The following is a 24,046-nucleotide window of genomic DNA, read 5'->3' on the forward strand; positions in this document are numbered from 1 at the left end:
ATTAACAAAGATAAAAAAATACTGTAATAAATGTTTAAAAAATACTGTAATAAATGTTAAAAAAAATACTGTAATAAATGTATTGCTCGTTGTTAGTTCATGTTAGTTAATACATTAAACTTTTAAAAAAACGTGAACACTGGAAAAAATTATTGACAAAAAAAGGCAAACCACAGCTACAGGTTTTATGCAAAAATTGTTGTATAGAAAAACAAAAAGCTCAGAGGAAAAAGCATACAACATAATCAAATATTAAAATTTTGTTTGTTCTCTCATCTTTTTGTATGTGTTCTTTTTTTTCTTGCATAATTTCTTTGCATGAAAGCTTTCCTTTCTGTTGATTAAACCAATCTCCTTTATTGTATTAACTCAATATTTAATTTCAATTAACTCAAAATTTGAAGGCAACCAGGTTCCTTTTTTAAGTGAAACCAACAATAATTTTTTTTTATAGTGAAATAAACTCCAAGCCCACATGCAATATGTTTACAAAATTTTTAACTCATTTTTAATAATATATGAATAAAGGGTGGAGATGTCAGACAACACTTTTGGCCACTACTGTATGTGTATATTATAATAATACATTAATGTATTATATTAGTTTTCAGAGAGCCAGCAGAGGTATGTAGAAGTATTACAATTATATATATATATATATATATATATATATATATATATATATATATATATATATATATATATATATATATATAGTATTATTCTATACATATACACACACACAAGTATACTGTCATCAGAAACCTCAGGCTTTGTTGGCTGTCATAAAATGAATATGATTCTGTGTCAGATTGGGATACATTTAATCTTCCTTTGAAACAGAGGTGATGATGTTGAGCTAATAAAGGGTGTTTATTATAACCTGTCTTGACAAGGAAACATTAACCATGACGGATGACCCATACGGACTCACACACACACACACACACACACACACACACACACACACACACACACACACACACACACACACACACACATACACATACACATACACACACACACACACACACACACACACACACACACACACACACACACACACACACACACACACACACACACACACACACACACACACACAGTCCTCTGATCTCAGTATTATTGATCGTTTCATTATGTCTTTTTGCTTTTTCTGTGACGGCCATTCAATCTTCGCTGTCATCTTCTATTGAACCCTGTGCTAGGGGAGGAGCGGGATGGAAAGTGATGGGTAAAAACGGGACACAGAGCCGGGGTGCCGGCGGTCGGGGGGGGAGCGGGACACCGTCTGTCGCTGCCATCGTGGTTGTATATGAGTGTGTATTCGAAAAATGGGTAGAGCAGGTGGTGTGACTAAGCAGAGCCTGGCGCAAATGGGCCGTGTGTGTGTTTGTGTGTGTGTGTGTGTGTGTGTGTGTGTGTGTGTGTGTGTGTGTGTGTGTGTGTGTGTGTGTGTGTGTGTGTGTGTGTAGAGGGATGAGACGGGGGTGTCACCTCTTGCTCTTCCGAATAGAGAGGCCCATCACACCCACCCAACTGTTTGGCATTCAGAAGTGTCCACCTCTTTTTTTGCCTCTCTCCTTTCTTTTAGTCCTCCCTTTCTTGCCTTCATAATGCATTGTTAACAAAACAGTTTACCAGGCTTGGCTGGTACATTATCCAGCGGGCCTCTGGAGACGCTGTGATTTAGGCAAATGGATTCAGAGAGAGGAGTGGCCGTGGAGTCTTAACAAAACGCCACATGAGTCGAGACTGAATCTTCTCTCTTCTTCCCTATTTAGTCTCCTCCATATATTAAATAGCAATTAGGCTCTCTATGTGTGCAGTGTGCAGAAGGGAGCAGAGACACTATGATCTCACTGCATATGCATGAATGAGCCATACTGATCACCTCACATCATCTCCTCTGAGCATTATGAGACCTATATTGCCTTTCATAGAGGGCAGAGGTGGATCATTTCTTTAAATACCAATTTCTCTGGTTCAGCCCAGTGTATGGAATTAAAAATAATGCGTAAGATAGTCAATGAGATGTTGAACTAGTAGAAGTTGACTTTGGCCTCTATCTGACGTGATTGTTTTAAGTGATATATTAATTCTTTATTAATTAAATCTCTATAATTATATTATAATGATAAAAATGTACTTTTTATTTATTACTGCCCAAAGCTATTTCACATTGAAGATATTTATATATTTTCTAAAAGACAAAATAATAATTGAATTTACCATTTGAATTTATCAACAGTGATGGAATATATCTAAATATATGTAATGTGGAATAGCTCACGACAGAACTGAATAAAAAAACAATATAAGAAACTATATATATATATATATATATATATATATATATATATATATATATATATTCACACATACACATAAATACATACCCAGACACACGCACACACACACACGTTGTGTTTTCATGTTGTATGGGGACTTTCTATAGAGATTATTACGACATGTTTTTAATGCACAAACTGTCCCAACACTAACCCTACCAACTCATTTAAAACTTTTTGCATTTTTACACTTTCAAAAAACATCACTTAGTATGATTTATAAGCTGTTTTCCTCACACACACACAGAAACACACACACACACACACACACACACACACACACACACACACACACACACACACACACACACACACACACACACACACACACACACACACACACACACACACACACAGAAACACACACACACACAGAAACACACACACACACAGAAACACACACACACACACACACACACACACACACACACACACACACACACACACACACACACACACACACACAAACAATATAGATAACATACATTATATACACAACAGGCATATACAAAACTAAATAATGAAGGTGAATTTTAACTAAAAAGTGTGTTCTCAGAAATGTAAAGAATGTCAGGTTGGGGTAAATTGTCACAAATGTATAAAATGTAATACATTCACAAAATTTTAAATATTTGTTGGTCAAAACACTGATTTGACATTATTGTATGTTACTTTTTACAGTTTGCTGTTTCATTAATTGTTTAACAGGTTTAATTTCCACCTCATATTGTGTGACAACACAACTTTTGTTATCAGAAAAAAATACTTTTTTTGGCAAAACTTTTAGGTGTATACCTATAAAGAAATTGGCTTAAAAAATAAACCTACAGTATTCACAGGAGTAAAAGTGGGACAACTAGCTCTATAAAAATAAAGGTTCTTTATTGGCATTGATAGTTCCATGAAGAAACTTTAAAATCCATGCAATATTTACATTGCAAAAAAAGTTCTCTTTAGTGGAAAAATGGATTTTTAGATTTTTAAAATGTTTTTCACACTGAGCAAAAAAACAATTCTTTAAGAGAGTGTTCACTGAAAGGATCTTTAGGGAACCAAAAATGTTTTGTTTTTGTTTTGGCTGAGCACATTTAAACTTTTTTTCTTTTTTTTAACTGCACACTGATGCATTTCAGAACATATAGGCTACTTTAAAGTGTGTCAGAAACCTGGCAAAACAGACAAATACAAAGTTCTGTCATGAAACTCTAGATGGCACAGACTGATCCAAGATTAACTCAACCTGCTTGCAATCACTATATTCTCTATAGGACACATCTGATTGGTTCCTGCATATCAGTAGCCAATGAACTCGCAGCCCAACCTCCATATATTTGGTCAGCATTTGCTGTAGCAGTGCAGTGCACTTTCAGAAACCCTCCACCTTCCCCAGCTCCACCTGTATAGATCTGCTACGGGTAATTTATGTATGCTATATTAGGGGCTTTCGCACCGGGTAGTTCTAGGAACTTAGTTCTAGGAACTAGACACCAGGATGGTTCCCTGATAACTAATGGTTCCCTAAGGAACATTGTCTGGTTGCATTCGCCCCGCCAGTAGGAACTCTGAAGTGACGTAAGCCCCGCTTTTTGTTGTTGGGATATTTATTTTGATGGCGCACCGGACCTTTTTTTTTGACAGCGCTGAGGACCCCAGCCAGAGCCTGGGCACACAGTTATTCACATTCTCCATGTTCATTAGTTTATGATCTGTCTAACAGTCCTGTCTAATTCGATAGATAGAACTGTTGTACATAGAAAGTAGACAGTATGAAAAGATATTAGCATATACCGTGTGGTTGATGTCTAGTGTTGCAAGTTGCGTTGGATTTTCTCCTCAGCGTGAAGGTAAAGAGGCCCGTCTATCACTGTTTTCCATGTTCGTAGAGTTAGTTTGTGGTGTAAATATATATAATCTGTGTTTACACAGCTTTTTTTTTTAAATGGCGGGGGCTGGTGTTTCGCGTGTGTTCGGCCAATCAGCAAACACTAATGTCACTGGTAGTTCCTATAGTGCTGGTTTAGACCCTACTCTGAAGTAGGAGCTAATTTAGTTCCTTCAAATGGAGTTCCTAGAACTAAAATAGTTCCTAGTTTCTGTGGTGCGGACACGCCAAAAACTGTGAACTTCCGCTAATAGTTCTAGTAACAGAACATGACAGAAATTATTACAAACATTTCCAAAAGTGAAAAAAAAACATACTTTAAGGAGACATTTTGAGCATTAAAAATATTGATTCAGTCATATTAAAATTATATTTCTGACTACATCAAAACCAGTTCATTTAAATGTTACCACATGATTTAAGTTGCCTGTTAAAGCATTCAGGGTAAAGTTTGTAAGCTACTTTACAAAACAACCAGTCCATGTTCTTGAGACAAACATTTACAGCTAATGCTTATAAAGCAGACATAAACATGTAAAAAGATGTCATAAAAAGTCTTCTAAAATCATAGGCACAAAACCCTTGAAGACCGACAATGGCTCCAACTGAGCTGCCACCCTCGGCGGACACACTTCACCATAGCCACTGTGCTTTCCACTTCAGTGTGACCTTTTACAATATCATCTCTCTCTGAAGATCTCACTGTGAGGAAAAGGGGCAGACCTAAAGACCGGTGCCGACCCGAGGTGAAAACGGGTATCTTGTCCTGATAAATCATGCCGTAATGAGCCCTTCATTGAGCCTGGCATTGTGCTCCAGCACTCCCGCAGTCTGCCACCTTTTGCCTGTTAAGCTGACAGGAATAATGAACTGGCTGCTTTGAACTGGCCTCACAATATTGACTGGTTGCACACAGCAGATGTCTCCAGCTAAAGCAACTGGTAAATGCACATTAGGTTAACAAAAGGGGCCTTTGCTTTTAGGGGGTGGGAGGTGCGGCCACTGGGGGTGTGTTAAAGTTTTTTTTGCAGGGGGTGCTGGGGAGATCGGGGCGTAGGTGCAGTCAACAGACAGACAGGGAGCTTCATTTTAAAACAATTCATTTGTCAAAGTGGCCATTCAGAGCGGCCTCTGCTTTGTGCGACTGAAGCGTTTGTGGGTGTGTGCCGGGCTAAAAGCGGGTGACTGAAGGGAGTGAAGGAGATGCCAGCATGCAGCACACATGCTAATCCGCAAACTTTCGCTTGTACTGCATTTTGTGAGAACAGCAATTTGCTCTCCTTTATTACCATCAAAATAAGAAAGACTGATAAAACATAGGTTTCAGTAAACCCTTAAAAGGAGGAGTCTTTCCAGGCAGGATTCGTTACATTATCCTGGATGTTTTTTTTAACCAAATAATGCAAAGGCATTATAATATCTACTAATTTGCAGGACTATAGTATATACAGGATATTTCCACAAAAAATATGCGTCACTGCAATCTTATTTTACAAATCAACATCCATTTTTTTGATACCATAAACTGAATTCTGTTAAAATTATATACGATTTTCTTTTAAATTAAAGAAATTGCTAGAATGCTAATAGGGTGACACTTTACAATATGGTTTCATTGGTTAACATTAGTTAACGAACTATAAATGAACAATTCTTCTACAGCATTTATTAATCTTAGCTAATGTTAATCTCATAATTTATTAATACATTTTTAAGATCAACATTTGTATCTGTTAACATTAGTTAATGCATTGTGAACTAAACTGAAGAACATTTTTATGAACTAATAATAACAAAGGTTAATAAATGCTGTCAAATATATTTACTAATTGTTATCTCAAGTTAGTTAATGCATTACAATAAGACCTTATTGTAAAGTGTTACTGTTAATAGTCTACTTGACATTTGAAACTAAAGAATGCAAAAATGTCAATGTGATGATATAATCCATTTTACTATAGAATAAAAAACATGCGTCCAAAAGCTCACTTAACTCATTTTTCTCAAGGGTATTTAACATTTAGCTTAAAAGCCATTAAAAATAATAGAGAAAGCATTGTCAAAAACATAAAATGCAATTTTTTAGAGGTGAAAATAGTCTTTCTTAAACATAAGAAAGTTGCATTAATGCAATTCTAAGCAACTGTACCCACTCAACTTTGCAAACTTAAAAACACATGGCATGAAACTAAATGTGACTTTATGCTATCAATTTGTAGGTACTGATACATAAAAAAATACATAAATAGGATGTGAAAGCCAAGAACCACTTTTGTAAAAAATCATATTCATTACATACAATTACATTCACTACCGTCTATAATAATGACTATTACCTATCATTACTACATATCATTATCATTAATATGATTTTTAACACAGAGGCTGAAAGCGCTGGTGTCTGCGTGGAGAAAGCCTGATTTAAAGCGTGACCGTGGTAATGGTGCAGTAATAGGCCGTGACTAAACACGCTCACGGGTACCAGCTCAGACACACAGAGAGGCTCACTGCAGAAAGAGGGCTACGGCAGGCCAGCGCTGATTAGCATATAATTGCTGCCATTGTATTTGACATGGAGAATTAAGAACCAGCCTGGTGGCAAGATGTCCATTCGTCCCAAGAACAGGGAACACGACATATGGATAGGAGACTAAGGGGACTGCACTCTTAGATAGTGCATACTGAGACTTATTTACACGTTGTGTACATCTGGGCATTCAAAATTATTTTGTTGGTTAAACAATATGGGATCAACATCTTGATGTTCTTGTTCTTGTTGATCCTAGAACAACATTCCAATCAACCAATCAGATTTAAGGACATAGAGTTTAGTCTTATAGAGCCCGAGTTAAGTGCTTCATTTTTATTACCCTATCATTTCCCTGATTTTAGGGATAAGTTATGGGAAGGACAACATATTCGGACAGGAATGTTGTCTAAGATCAACAAAATATGTTAATCCAGGAACATATCTTACATGGCAAAATCCCGGTAACCATGTTTTTGACAGGAATAAAACCAGTTCATGTGTCTTTTACATAAAAACATCTGTAGTTTACCTGACAAAAACAAAACAAAAGTACAGTCTCAGTTATGCAAGGAATAAATAAAATCATTCATTCAGTTCAATAAAGTATACGTAGGTACTGATTTAGTAAATATGTTAATAAATATAAAATTTTATTATTTATAATTAAGAATGATACACTATGAAGATGGTCAGGCAATCAAAAAATGAGATATCTAAATTAACTGGTTTTATTTAAAATAAATAATATCTGAAACAAGTATAAAAAAGTATATTTGTTTAAGGTTCAGGGTAATCTCTTTAAGGGAAAAGAAGTTTTGGCACTTTCTCACATTTTACAGTCTACTTTATTATTTCTCCATATCAGAGTTTGGTATAAAAATAAAAAAAAAAAAAAAAAAAAAGTAAAAATGCACACAATGCATTTATAAATGCATATAAATAAGTAAAGTTTTGTTTCGATGAACCAGAACTGTGACCTGTGAGACCTTCAGATCACAAACCATGAATTTGAGATTATAAATATTTGATAAGATTATAACTATCTGCTTCTTGAGACGAAATAAATGATAATTCAGCTCCCTCCCCTCTCTCTCTCTCTCACACACACACACACACTTTTCAACAGTTTCTTTTAAAATCTAAATCTCTTTTAAATCGCACATTTCTTTCTTTCGCTCTTGTCTCACTGACTCTTTTGGCTGACCCGACTCAAAGGGAGAGAAGCTAGGTCTTTCCCTCCTTTACGTTCCTCTCATGCGACAGCTGAGCGAGCGAGTGTGTGGAAAAAAAGAGAAAGAGAGGGAGAGAGAAATACAGCCCGGCACTGAATGACCTGACCACTGGTGACAAAGCAGGATTGGTCACGCTGGCTTGTGAGTAATGGGGCAAAGAGAAATGCTTACGTGCGTGTGTGTGTGTGTGTGTGTAGCTAGTGGTGTGTAATGATTCGCTTGCTTTGACACAGTTAAACCGGTTCAATCTCAACACCAGATGTAGAACAACTTAGAGGAATCAAGCCATATGCACAGGTGTATTAAACTTTCTGGCAACACTGTATAATCGTAATATTATCAGAATTTCGAGGGACGCCAAATGTTTGCACACATGTATGCATGTAGACGGAATAATACTCAAGAAATAGATGCACGGTTCTGTTTGAGAGCTCATATTAATGAAAAATATTATTACAAATACATTAAATGTCATTCAGACATTACAGTACACCCAAAATTCACAAGCAATAAATGTGAAAACTGCGTAACAGAAGAATGCAGCCTTGATGAGCCTAAAACACAAGGGGAAAACACTAGAGATGCAAACAATATGAACATTTTGGCCAATATGGTAACTAATAATTATGTATCTTTTTAAAGCGGATAGCCAATAGACACTTACCAATATTCAATATCAATCTGCATTTCGTGAGAGTGATAACACAAAACAAGATGGCTGTGTGATGACGTTGTTAAAATCGTACAGGCTCAGAGTAAACATTTAACTTCATTTGTATTTAACAATAGGTGAACTAGAAAATAATGTGGGGTCCATGATCATCTGGCTATCATTTATTGGCTTAAATATATAAGTCACATGCACCCCTAGATGCACTCTTAGAAAAAAAGGTTCCATATAGAACCTTTTAGGGGTTCCTATCATGGATTTTGTTTTAATTCATTTCATTTTATGAATTAAACAGCTCATAAACATATTTCTAAACTAAAAAATTTAAATAACCTGTTAAACATGAAAGTATTATGCAATAATTTTAGACATTTCTCCTTATAAAGAACCTTTTTGGAATAAAGGGTTCTTTAAAAGTCAAGAAACATAGGGTTCTATACAGAAACCCATTCAACTTTTTTTGTTCTAAGAGTGTGGTTTACTATGTTAAAAATGAACTTAAATTACAGTCAGGAAGTGTTGTGCTACACACAATCAGCTTATTTTTATGAATTCAGGCTCTGTTTAGTAATGAGCATATATATGTATTGTGTAAATGTGAGGGAGGTCACATTCTCCACGGACTTCCTTTGAGATGAGCGGCACATAGCAGGATTGTTATTCTCTCTCTTTGTCCTCAGCGACACCACAAGGGTTCAGGAAGGCACATGAGGGCCTGTCACAGGTAGAGCAGAATAGGGATGGCTCCTCTAAAATAACCCTTGCCCCCATGCTTGATTGCCCCCTTATTGACACTCACTCTCAAGTCCACAATAGCGGTCCTCAGACGCCGCTGAATAGACTTACCCCTGACGGCCCGCCTCCCAGCCACTCTCTCCCTAATCCAACCCCCCGACCTGCACGATACAGCCAAAGATGTCCCAGAGACCCCTCGTTCTTCTGTGCTTTGAGGATTGAACCTATCTGACTTATGAAAGTAAAGTGACATGCACACAAACTACGATTAGTTATTTCTTTAAAAGCTTGTTTCATTCAAAAGGATGTTCTGAGACCAATGTTTTCAAAATCATTATGTACAGTAGGAAGACCTTTAACAGTTTGAGAACAATATGTTTAACCCTATGGTACTGCTTGTGTGTCAAAAAGGACCACATTTATTTTCAATTAAATGATTGTACTATATTTTAGTTAGATAATATTTGATCTATTTAATTATTTTATTTATTTAATATTTTATTTATTTAATTTTGTATTTTTTAGGGGATTTTTTGGTACTTAATTATATTTATGCAGTAGTTATAATCCATTTATTCAGTTTTTGAGCATGAACTTGAAAATGTAATTTCATAAATATTGAATGCTTTGGAGCACAGACTAAAATTCTGGTCTCTTTTTAAAAATCGACACTTTTGATGACAGATGATTGCTAAAGTGAAAAAAGTTTAAAAAAGTGAACTTGAAAAATGCACAAAAATACCATTTTACATTTTTATATGAAATATGTATTTTCCAAAATATGTTACTCTAAAACTGTCAAAGCAAATCTAAACAAGCTGTGTTCCAAATTTGACACTATTTTTGCACTTTACCCCAATCTTATTTTGCATGCAAACAACTTCATCCTGCCTACATTTGGGCACCAAAATTATTGAAAAAATTTCAAATTATCATGTAAACAAAGTTTTCTAAAGTTATCAGATTTTTAGAAGGATCAGAAGTTATCAGCATATTGTGGCATGTAAATGCACTCAACAGATATAAGATGCAACTGTCCTAGTCCCAGCATCTTGGAATTTTCAATTAGAAGAATTGAATAAAACCCAACTTCAAATCCATTTTAGCACACTTGTGCAGCACTAAAGCCCGAGGAAGTGTGCATAGAGGTAATGACTGGCCTTAATTAGAAACTTCACTTTCCCATCATGCTCTTCTCCTCCAGATTAACCCCTGAACAATTCCAATCAACAACCTCAGTCTGATGAGGGCCACAATTGACTTGCATGTTGGAAATCCTCCACTCACACTCCTGGTGTCAGTGGAGGGATCCCATTAGACACAATAATGGTGTGCTCTATAATGGGAGAGAGAAGCCAATTTAAAGCCGTCTTCTTTGTCTAATCAGGCCTGGCTCACTGTCATTAGTTTCCACTTGAGGGAGAGTCTCAGTGTGGAAGAATGGCCGGAGTCAGCTGAAGACTCCTCAGGGCTCTATGTCAGTCTAATGAACTGTGGTTCTTTGTGGCTGTGTTGGGTTTATTATTGGGTTCAGAGGCCAGGGAAAAAGGAGAGTGATTCAAGAAAAAGGGTTGGCTGGCCAACTGCTATAAAAAGCCCTCAAATGCTGCTGTTTACATAAGATCGCAACACTAGCTCGCCACTATTACAACTAGAAGCCACTGGACAAAAACAGATCAGCTTTGTGAATAATTATACTATATTATGCCGAATATAAATATCAATATCATTGATTATTTTGTTGATCATTTCATGTTTCTATAAACATGAACTTCTACATTAAAGGGATAGTTCGCCCAAATATTAAAAATTCTGTCATCATTTACTCACCCTCATGTTCTTCCGAACCTGTATAAAAGGAAGGAAAGGAAAGGAAGAAAGGAAGCTATTTTGAAGAATGTTTGTAACCAAACAGTTGTGGGGCACCATTGACTTCCATAGTATTTTTCCTATATTACGGAAGTCAATGGTGACAATCAACTGTTTGGTTATAAACATTCATCAAAATATCTTCCTTTGTTCCTTTCCTTTCCTTTCCTTCCTTTTATACAGGTTCGGAAGAACATGACGGTGAGTAAATGATGACAGAATTTTCATTTTTGGGTGAACCATCCCCATGTGTAGTATTAAACCCAATACACACCTTTTCATGGTTATATGGGTATTTATATAACTATTGCACTACTCTCACTCACTAGCTATTTAATATATCCACCAACAATGTCCAAAAGTGTGTGTGTGTGTATATATATATATATATATATATATATATATATATATATATACACACTAATGTTTTTAAAAGAAGTCTCTTCTGCTCACCAAGGCTGCATTTATTTGATTAAAAATACAAACAAAAACAGTCATATTGTTAAATATTATTACAATTTAAAATAGCTGTTTTCTGTGTGAATATATATTAAGGTGTAATTTTATTCCTGTGATAAAAGCTGAATTTTCAGCATCATTACTCCAGTTTTCAGTGTCACATGTTCCTTCAGAATTTGATTTGATGCTCAAGAAACATTTATGTTTATTATCAATGTTGAAAACAGTTTTTTACATTTTTATTTCAGGTTTCTTTGATGAATAGAAAGTTCAAAAGAACGGCATTTATCTGAAATAGAAAGCTTTTGTAACATTAAACACTACCCTTAAAAGTTTGGGGTCAGTAAGAATTTTTTTTTTGGGGGGGGGGGGAAGAAATAAAAGAAATCAATACTTTTATTCATCAAGGATGAGTTAAATTAATCAAAAGTTACAGTAAAGACATTGATAATGTTAGAAAAGATTCTATTTTAAATAAATGCTGTTGTTTTGAACTTTCTATTAATCAAAGAATTCTGAAAAAAAAAGGTACACAACTGTTTTCAACATTGAAAATATTAATGAATGTTTTTTGAGCATAAAATCAGCCTATTAGAATGATTTCTGAAGGATCATGTGACACTGAAGACTGGAGTAATGATGCTGAAAATCCAGCTTTCATCAGAGGAATAAATTACATTTTCAAATATATTAAAATAGAAAACAGTCATTTTAAATTGTAATTATATCTCACTATATATCTGTTTTTTTTTAAATCAAATAAATGCAGCATTGGTGAGCAAAAGAGACTTCTTTTAAAAACCTTAAAAAAAAACATTAACCTAAAACGTTTGACCAGTAGTGTATGTCACTACATGTATCACTGGAAAATGTCCTTTTTCTGTCGATTAATGGAAATTCCCATCATAATGCCATTTCAACTCAATAACATCACAGCTTACACTACCGGTCAAAATTTGAGGTTAGTTATTATTATTACAATTTTATAATGTTTTTAAAGAAAGTCTCTTATACTCATCAAGGCCGCATTTATTTGAAAAAAAAAACATTACAATACTACTAAAATAAAGGTTATTGTTAACGTTATTGTTGAAAATGTGAATGTGCTTTTTTTTAACCAGGATTCTATAATGAATAGAAAGTTCCAAAGAACAGCATTTCTTTGAAATTGGAATATTTTGTAACATTATAAATATCTTTACTGTTCCTTTTGATCAATTTTGTGATGGTGATAATGGTGGTGCAAAATGACATTTTAACTTTTTAAAACAATTATAAACTGGCAAAAAAAATTGCAGGGTAGCAAAAAAATAAAATAAAAAAAATAAAAAAAATAATATATTTTGCATAATTTAACAAAATTACAGCTGAATTGGAAAATAAATAAAATAAAAATGTTCTGCTCACAAGTGACCATGTTGTTTTCATCACGTATCACATTCACTTTAAAAAAAATATATATATATTTTTTTTTTTAATAAAAAAAAATATATATCTTTTAAATAAAAAAAAATATCTGGATCAAAATTGCTGGGACAGTCATCATTTTTGTCATCAGTTTAAATGTGTTCTTCAAAACAAAAAATAAATCTAATAAAAATAAATCCCTAGGCATTAAAGATCCCAAGTTGAAAAAATACCCATATATGCCACGTCAGATGCAGATTGTGTGCCGCTTTTGCTGTGTAAAATGACAAAGACACATCTGTGTCAAACCGTCATCATGCTGAAAGGGAAATCTGCATCAAATCAAGTAAGCTTATAAGTGCATAGAAACAGAAAGCTCACACCACACATGCATGCAGGTCTGCACTAAGAAAATCATTTAAAACATGCTTTCATTATAAGAACTGCAATCTATAAGTGCTCAAAGATGCAGGTTTACAAAGTTTACAAAGGCAATGTGTGTTGCATGTGAGCGCAGCAGGTTGTTCTTGTGTAGCACCATTCATCTCCACAGAGAGGCTGTTCTCAATCCTCTCAGTAAATGTGTGAGAACACGCAATGGCCTCAGACGTATTAGAGAATAATTACACTTGCGCTCTGATGCACTACCATTCAGGCGGGCCGGACAATATTTCAGGGATTAGAGATGTCAGTGCCACGGGCATCTTCAGAGAAATCAGAGGCACCCGGCTCACATTCTTATGCAAAAGGAGGGAAGTGTTTGGATACTTTGATACAACCCCAGGATCCCCCCACGCCACACACACACACACACACACACACACACACACACACACACACACACACACACACACACACACACACACACACACACACACACAGCCTTTAAAATCTGTTCAATGAGGCTGAATACACAAAGGACAGGGAGACAGATGCTCTGTAGAAGGAATCTGCTAGAAATATCATGAGAAAATCATCACTATCACTACTGCTCATTCTTGAGTTGAGGACTTGTGAGAGCTCGTAACACCTCTTGCACTGTTTAAATGATACCTACTAATGGGAAATTTCCCCCAAAACTTAATTCTGTAAATGATGACATAATTTTCATATTTGGATGAACTATCCTTCGGCATGTTGAGAGGTGGTGAGAGGTCATATTTTTCTAAACAGTAAATAAAACGGGACAACAAAAAAATGGCCAATACAACTAAAATCTGAAACACGGGGGTGACTCTATTGACTTGGGCCAGTAGGCACCACCTAACAACCAATCAAAACATCCATTGTGTTGCAAGTTTAGCATTCTTCAGAATAAAAATCTGTTCAAATAATACATAGTTCTTTTTATATTATTTGACATAAAATCTTCTTTAAAGGTGCGGTATGTAATATAGACAGGTAGTGGTTGAAATGGGTACTGCAGTCCAAATTTAAAAAAATCTCGACGTTCACGCGAATTGCCAGATTGAGAATACGTCACAGGAAAGCGCACAATTGACAATGGAAGGTGAAGAATCTTACACTGTAAGTGGATCAGCTGATGCATACATTTGCATTATTTTTATTGTCGACGGGTAGAATCTGCTATCTCTGATCTAGTTTGTTTGCTGGCTTCCATGGCTGCAAAACACTGTTTTCTGGCAAATGGCAACCTGTGGTGTCGAAATACTACTGGATAAATTGGCAGTGCGGAGTCACACAGAGCATAACAAAAACAGACATTCCGACACGTAACTCATTTCACAGTAGAATAACTAGCTGTATCATTGCTTTTTGGAGGAACAAGTATTTGAACTTGCATGTTTCCTAAATCCCTGTAAATATTATGGTATTTTTATGCTTTAGTACACCAAAAAATGACATACAGCATCTTGACTATTTTGCCAGAAATCATATCGTTTAGCATGAAGAAACATTGTTTGCATGGCTTTGGTAAACTGTAATGTTTCTAATAGGCGATTACATCATGATGTGGTGCAACTGTGCTCTGGCTGGTCCAGTGGGAACACTGGATACACCTCATAAAGTTAACTAAGTTTGCCTTCCGGACTGAACTGTGACACAACTATCAGCTGGCCCGTCTCAGATCAGGGTCGCTCTCTCTCTTTTGCTTCCAAACTTCTGTGCCTTTCAAGCTCCATGAAATCTCCTTTCCTCTGTTTTTCAGAGATGCCAATGGGAAAGTATTTGGGGTGATTTGAGGTCCTGGAGAAGGACAAGTGTTGATTTTTTTAGGGGGGGTCAGTTCTTTGAATTGGTTCAAAGTGAATTAAAAAAGCCCAGAAAGAGACATATTAAACCTGGTAGAGCAGATATGTCAGAAAATGGAAAACAAAAACAATTAAAAAACTTATTGAGTGGGTCACAATAACAACCAAATACTTCAACATTCATGAACTCTGTCTCTAGATCCAGACATGTTTAGCTCTGAACAAAATACATGGTCCAAAATCAAATTCCCAAGTGCTCTTAAGTGACATATGCATGTCACAAATGTCTGACTTTGACCTGGGTAAAACCTATTTGAAAGAAAAACAAGAGTTCATCCCTTATTCATGTAATGATATTGTGTAGGCCAGTTTTTCTTTTTGACTAGAGGACAGTAAAAATTAAGGTCTACAAAGAACTTTTTTTTCTTCTCCACTTCAAACACATTAGGCCTATCATCATATGGTCATGATCAGTGATGGTCTTTTAACCCTTGAAGCATTTAAGCCACTGACTAAAGCGATGCATAACCAGATCAGTCAATATAAACTTATGTCAGTGCACATGACCAGTTTCATGAACATGACTGCACGGTTGAGCTTTAAAGCAGACAGAGCTTTGGTCACACTTGGGTCCTGCCATCAGGGGGCTGCCCACTGCTGTGCCCGAGTGCAAAGTCAGTCAGAGCTCATTAGTACCGTTTGCCTGACTAAAGTACCTGCCCAGGAATCTGATTCAGTGCGGTGACCGCAGGGTTCATTACGGCTCACAGCTTTTAACCTGAAATTGCCAGTATCCTGGTTCAAGAGTTCATATCCTCTTCCATTCAAAAAAAAAAATAAGAAAAAAAATATATATAGATAATTTTATAGATAATTTGAAAATAGACTGACACTTTTATTCTCTTGTGGTGCATGTAAATTAAAGTTGATGGCAGATACGAAAAGAATATAAAGAATAGATAGATGATAGATAGATGATAGATAGATAGATAGATAGATAGATAGATAGATAGATAGATAGATAGATAGATAGATAGATAGATAGATAGATAGATAGATAGATAGATGATAGATAGATAGATGATAGATAGATAGATAGATAGATAGATAGATAGATAGATAGATAGATAGATAGATAGATAGATAGATAGATAGATGATAGATAGATATATTCAGAAAATGCTAAATGATCTACTATTAAGCAGGTATATATTACCTACACAAAACCTTTTAAGAGAGGACAGACAAGCAGACAATCACAAAAACACTGAAAAGGCATCGTTTTCCTGCTGTTATGCTAATGCGTCAGAGCTTCAGTGAGAATTATATGTGAATTAAATGAGGTTTTCTGGGGGGTTTTCCTCGAGAAGGTAAAGCAGGGGAGATTAAGGCACTGTGGCCGTCAGCGCTCTGTGGCTGTGACAAAACGCAGACTGACATAAGTACCACACTCGCTCAAAATCCGATTACGCGCACAGAAACGTGTCAGCGCGGACCAGGCAACAGGCACTGAAGACCCTCTGTCCTCCACTTAAATGACTTTCTATTTCTCCTGGGCCTCATCCATACTGACACATCCACACAAACATTACCACCTACATGGACACACTTCACAAGATAAAATCTCAAACTGCTTGAGATGTTTGAAATGAATGTGGCAAATGCAGTCTTTAAAAAATCCTACTATTTACATTCATTAATCCTTCAGTTATTCTGATGGGACACTAGATATACATCATTAGTGGATAATAAAATATGAATTTCTTCATCAGCTGAAACCACATTGCATATGCACATAATGCATTACTTGTGAAAAGATCATTTTCAGTCAAAAAAGGTGCAGCCACTTATAAAATATGTGTTCCTGTGCTTTCTGAGTTGCTCAAATTTATGTTGTTACATGATGTAAAAAGTAAATCAAAGTCAAACTCCATCAGGGACATTTTGTCATCAACGAGCAATTAAATTTGCATTCAGTCATGGACAAAAGTTATGCACAAAAGATCTGCCTCAGAGAAGGCCTAAACTGTCACTGAAATTTCAAAACTGGCCTGTAGAACAGTGCATAGCTTGGCTTGTTCCTGTTTTTGAATCTGGAGAACAATAACTCCATGTTAAGAGGATTATAACAGCACCTGTTATGCACCCAGCCAAATAGGAGGGACATCTGAATTTAATAGTCTCAGAAAAATTGTCTCTGCCGTCCCAGTCCTTTCTTCATCTAAACCTGCAGACACGTCGAACGCTGACAACCGATGGAGGGTTCAAGACTGAAGGGCAAAGAAAAAACGCTAATCCCCGCTGTGACCAAACGCGGTTTGGCTGCCTGACATATCAAAGAACAGGTGGACCGAGACCAGGCCTTCGAAAGGCTTTGTTCAATGGATGTGTGCTTTTTGTAGGGTTATGTTAAATGCCGAGTTAATATCGATTTAATGCTTGTCAGCACTTCTGTATATTTTTCTAGCAATGCAAATCCTCTGAACGTTTAGAAAAAAATCATGCTTTGGCAGAAATGGCCCATATATCATCTGCTTATCTGTGATATATGAAGCATGTATATAACATATGTATCTTAAAATTTAATTTCAAACTGAAACTCTGCTTCTCCTGCTGGATTTAAAAGAGATGACTAATGCAGTTACAAATCTGGAAGACTTCCTGTTTGTCTATACCAATGTTGTAACTTCACTAATAAAAAGTGAGTAAACAGTTAACCACCTGCCAGACCCAACACCCAGTAAACTATCCCAAAAGAACCATTCATGCATGTGTAATATATTTACTCAGCCCTTCTCTTAACTAGGCAATACTGATGACAGATAATGCGTGAGTTAATCTATTTAGTATATTGTTGTGAAATAAGGGGACTGTGTAAAGAACCTATAGACGGCACCGTAACTGCTCATCTTTCAAGTGTGCACTTAAGTCGAGGTGTTCTGGAGGGGGATAATATCTTGGAAATGTGCATTTAATGGGTTTAATCAAATCCCACCAGCTGTTTTTAGCCTTTGCGAAAAGAAAAAAAATGTGCCAAGCTTCCACAGCTATTAGAAATTAGCTTCGGTCATCGAGACTAAGCCATGTTTCCAGCTAACCATCTGCTAGTCCGCAACAATAGAAGGATTTTCCAAGCAAAGGAATATGGAGTTATAAAAAAATGAAATATATAACGGAAAAAATCCTTTGTTTTGTTCATTTGCCTTATCACTTTTACAGAATGTGTTTGTGTGTGTTTCTAAAAAAAAAAAAATACTGGTTTTACCACTCCACAAATTTAGCCAACTCAGACAAAAACTCTTTTTGGATATATATACATTAAAGGAACAATTGTTTTGTAAAGAGAGTAAATCATGTCTGTATTCACTTCGTAAAATGCTAAAAGTGCTGTTGTAGGGATAAGGTTGGTCTAAAGTAATTATAATTAGCTTAATTTAACTACAATAGAAGTCTATGGGAAGACCCTAATTAGATCCCTATGTAAACATGTGTGTGTGTGTGTGTGTGTGTGTGTGTGTGTGTGTGTGTGTGTGTGTGTGTGTGTGTGTGTGTGTGTGTGTGTGTGTGTGTGTGTGTGTGTGTGTGTGTGTGTGTGTACCTGCGTGCCATTGGGGGCAAAAAATTATCCAGAAGTTAACTAAATCTTGCTTTGGACATTCTTGCAGATAATAAAAAAAGATCAATATCCTATTCTGATTAAAGGATATATGTTAGGCATGCTAAATAGTACTGCAAGATATTGAGAAGCTTTATTTTGTATGTCCATTTAGCTGATTTAGTCCATTCGATATGTGATATATAGGCCTACATGATGACAATTTTTAAAACTTTATAGTAACAAAATGATGAAAGGAGATGAAAAGAAGAGGGTTGTAAATAAATAAATACGTCTACATTGAAAATAAGAAATGTGATGCATAGGGGCCCACCTATATATAGGCCTATGTATGTGCCTTTTGCTATATAGGAAAAAGTTTTATGAATATATATATATATATATATATATATATATATATATATATATATATATATATATATATATATATATATATATATGGTATCACATTAATTTGTCTTAATTACCCTAGGACCAAATCTAACATGTGATCAACTCTGGAGAGACCTTGCGTGTGTCCAGTCTCTCATATCAGTTAAATACGACTTTAAATGCACCTCTTACGCATGCGTTTCAAATCACATATGCACTTTTATTCAAGCGGTTAAACTGGCAGAATAAGCCTCGTCGTCTATAGAAACAGCGATCGGTGTGTTTTTGTGTCAGAGATCTTTGTGAGGGTAAAAGAAAGCGAGGCGCGAGCAGCTGAGGGTGACAGTTCACGGTTCAAACGGAGCAGCACACACGTCTCGCGAGCGTGTGTAAAGTGAGGCCCCGGAGAACGTGAATGAAGACTTGCCCGGTTTCAAACACGGGGGGATATATTTTACACATCTGTCATGGCGATTCAACCACAAATCCATTTAAAGCTGCTCTCCGTGACAGAGCCCAGATTGGATTTCAGTAAAAAAATACAGCATAAATGATTATTAAATGGGGATTTTATCGGGAGGCTCCTGACAGGCAAATGGATGGTATAAAACAGGATAAGAACGGTCCAAAAGCATTAGATTAGCTTGTATTATTTATATTTTAAAGTACATTTCAGACTCTCTAGCATTGTCTGTTTTTAGAATGCTTTATAGATTTATACTTAGTAACGGCTTTGAATCCGACAACAATGCTCATTTATAAATAAATAATTATAATCGCATTGTTTGTCGTAAATACTTTTGTAAAATATAAAATGATTTGTATTATTTGTAAAATAATAATAATAATAGTTTTCAATTATTCTGTAGGCCTACTCGCTTATAGCCTAATTTAGGCTATGCAAATAAATAGCCGACCCTAAATAAATAAATACGTAAATAAATAAATGGTTGGTCGATATGCAAAATGTATGACCACATCTTCTTTGTTAAGCGGCATGCCCTGGCCATTCAAATCTTATGAAGTCTAATCCAATCATAAATTGCTCTATCGGACCAATCAGGCACCTCCGAGGCGTCATTCAATGGGACTCAAGCGGAGGACTTTATTGAGTCTCATTGTTGTGGCTGTCAGTCCTCAAAGGACCCTTACAGGGGCCTACATATAAAGTGCCCCTTCCCAAACGAAGACCTCCAGAAGCAAATCGCCTTTCGTTCAGTTCAGAGCTTGGCAGAAGAGACTTATCTAAAACTAACAGGAGTGACCGTACCGTCTTATTTTCGCTATAAAATAACCGGGACAATGATGATCCCCAGTGTTATGGCACCTTCTGCAATGTATTCAGCATTTATGCGTCCAGCGGCACCGTTGCATTCACCTTTCCCAGCTCACCCGAGTTTTCTAGTGGAGGACCTGCTGCGCATCCACAGACCCAGCGCTTACTTGCACCAAGACGCGCGCTCGCCATGCGCCTCTCCTCCTACTTCTACACCTCTCTCCATCCCGGATACCTCCAGGCTTTTGGACAGAGTCAGCCCCAGTATCACGGAGAAACGTGGATCTTGCTCCCCAAAAACGCCAGTTTCTAGCAAGGATCCAACCTACCTCAAGTTTGGGGTGAGTGCCATCCTGGCACCGTCACCAAAGAAAGGTGAGTGTTTAAATAGACCCAACATCTCCACTGATAATGACGAATAAAAGTATAAAAAAATAATTTAAAAAAACGGCATGCACTAACTTCTGTTTGATTCTCTATTTTAGCCACATCTCCCCTTTCCGTTCACGGCATGCATCCCAAAGGATTCCATGTGCCTTATTTTGATGGTTCATTCTGCCCTTTCGTCCGTTCCTCATACTTCCCCGGTGAGTATTCAGATTTAAATGCTTGTACAGTCCACTTAAGAGGTTTGCATTCAGTCACTGTACTAGAGAGATGCAAAAGAGTTAGACTTAGGTTAATCGACTGCAACGTGAGGTTCTTCTCATCTTTAAGTTCTCCGCTATTGGCTCAGGTCTTTCCCACAGTGAGGGAACATTTCGGCCTGCTGACTGCCAACAATGCCGTCAGCACCATGACCAATCTGGTCATCTCCCTCCGGGGCAAACCACCCACAAACCCGCCAAAGATAGACTTTTAACCAGCGACAGAGGGGCGTTGACCAGTCATGGACTAATTTGCCCATTAGGAGACATTGAGCGGTTTCAATATTCTCACAAGACCACATAGAGTGTGATTGGTGTTTGAGTTGCAAAAGAACAATATCAAGAGATGTGTGTGTAGAATGGAGAGCGAGAAATCAGGAAAAATCGACAAAATCGCCGACAAAACCCGTTGAAAATGCAGGCTGGTAGAAGATGCCAAACATCAACCACAGCTCATTGCGCGCGAGTCCCACTTCGGCTTGGAAGTGCTCTCTAAATACGGGCTCCTTAAAATACGAGCTTAAAATGCACTTTTGAGGCAGTAAATATTTAAAGTCTATTCTTTTAAATACGCCACATGATAATAGAGCACGACTCTTTTGAAAAGAGTCTTTTCATTGCGCGCGCTGAATACCTTAACAAAACAACTTGAGCGCTCTCAATTGCTTTTCATGTTCATTTAACGAAAATTATTTGAGGGCAAAAAACGTGGTCCCCGGTCATCAGTATTCCGCTATGCAGTTGCGTTCAGTTTGAAAGTGTAAATCTGCTTTTGTGGCAGTAATATATGGCCTTAGCCGTCTGTCCGGAGTCTTTTCTCTGCCAGTTCATTACTACACAATTACCGTTCACGGTATATTAACTCCTCTGTCCTTCACCGGGGGGCTCGTAGAAAAGGATACTCTGCCTTTTTACCATACCAATGCAGCGTGGATCCGGCCCATGTGCTAATTAGTCACCTCGTGCCATTTCACTCAAAACAGGGAGAGACATTTCAAGAGAATAAATTCTAAATAAAGATGATAATGAAGAAAAGATTTCTTTCTCCCTGATCATTCAGCACTTCAGATTGTCCCTGGGAAAAGCAACACCCAATTGCCCTTAGTAACGCAAAGTTAACTTTTAGCCTCATGGGCGAAACAAAATAACACTATTAGAAATCTGGTGAATGTGTCAATGAATGCGTTATTTACCTTATGCACTTGTCTCTCGTTACAGCTCCTTCATCGGTTGTCCCCATCCCTGGAACTTTTTCCTGGCCTCTTGCTGCGAGAGGGAAGCCCAGAAGAGGGATGCTCCGCCGGGCTGTGTTTTCTGATGTGCAGCGCAAAGCTCTGGAGAAAATGTTCCAAAAGCAGAAATATATCAGCAAGCCAGACAGGAAAAAACTCGCATCGAAACTCGGGCTTAAAGATTCACAGGTGAATAAAAGGGCGGGAAAAAACACTAATCTAATAATTGAAATAACAAACAAATATAATATTATTTGCATAATTTATGTTTAACCTTGCATATAAATAAAGTTGTCAAATGTCGATTAATCGCGATTAAATGCATCTGACATAGCCTACACGTTACACACTACACACACACACACATATATATATACACACACACACACACACACACTCATTTATTATTTCAACTTCTCTATTGACTTAAATTCGTAACGATACAATATCATCTCTTCAACAGGTCAAAATTTGGTTCCAGAACCGGAGAATGAAATGGAGAAACTCCAAGGAGAGGGAGCTGCTGTCTTCAGGAGGTTGCCGAGAACAAACCCTGCCTACCAAAACCAATCCTCACCCAGATCTCAGCGACGTGGGTAAAAAGTCCTCTGAGGATGAAGAAGATGAAGATGACGCTTGCGGGGACATTCCTCGCGCTTCACATTTCTGCCTTTCACCGAGACGTGAACTTTCAAACAGCACTGATTCCAGCATTTCATTCAAACACTCGGACTTTTCTGAATCAGATGATGAAATAACAGTGTCATAAGCAGCTTTATCTTCTGTATAATGACTGTATTCAAGCACAAGTTTACGCAATAACCATGTTGTGGTTTTATTGGCGTATAATTTCACTTTTGTTTGTAGCAAATATTTTCCACATCACTATATTTACTTATTTGGAAATTCTTCGCAAAATGATTTTGCTGTGTCGCACAGCTTATTTTGGGGGGACTGTACAGTGTTTTGTACAAATATTTTTGTATGGATATTTTATACCAAGAATTTTGAGTTTTAGATTCTTTATTAAAGTTGTAGACGTATGTATAATTTATACGAATTTATCTCTTTGTGCCACATTGTTTGCATATGTATATGTTGAAAATGTTTTGTATGGTTTGCAAATAAATTGTAAATTTCATCTCTTTTTTTGGGTGGTTGATTACAAAATAATTAGGCCTATGAATAATTTACAAAAGGAAAAAAAAATGAACATGGAATAATAGGCCTATAAGATATAGGCATAGCCTGCGCAACAGGCCCCTTTGGACTTCAATATTTAATATGTTTCAAATATGATATTTAAACAAGTTAGAATATCTTTTTATATAAGCACAGTCTTGTAGTAAAAAAAATCAAAATTAAATTTTTTTTAATCCTCTATTATCTTTTTCATAACAAGTCTTCGTTATGCTACGGCATCAATTTGACCACAAACACAATCAAAATTAACAAGGGACTTTAATACAAATACTAGACATTGACGATATTTCTCTGGATTAATTTTGTTTGATACATTTTTTAATGACTAATTAATAAAAAAAACGAATGATTT

General features: G+C 36.5%; 1 protein-coding gene across 1 annotated transcript in view; it reads right to left on the bottom strand.

The window, feature by feature from the left end:
- Nucleotides 1-23,215, bottom strand: part of htatip2 (HIV-1 Tat interactive protein 2) — a 39,666-nt gene extending 16,451 nt beyond the window's left edge. The window contains exons 1-2 of the mRNA XM_077227875.1: nucleotides 23,069-23,215; nucleotides 22,453-22,593 (exon numbers count right to left, since the gene is read on the bottom strand). Coding sequence (XP_077083990.1) covers nucleotides 22,453-22,593; nucleotides 23,069-23,205 — 278 coding nt within the window. The 5' untranslated portion in view covers nucleotides 23,206-23,215. The remainder of the gene's footprint in view (nucleotides 1-22,452; nucleotides 22,594-23,068) is intronic.
- Between the last annotated feature and the right edge of the window lie 831 nt (nucleotides 23,216-24,046).

This window comes from Siphateles boraxobius, unplaced genomic scaffold, assembly GCF_051911475.1.
Source record: "Siphateles boraxobius isolate OS27281-9 unplaced genomic scaffold, OSU_SipBor_1 130, whole genome shotgun sequence".
NCBI lineage: Eukaryota > Metazoa > Chordata > Actinopteri > Cypriniformes > Leuciscidae > Siphateles > Siphateles boraxobius.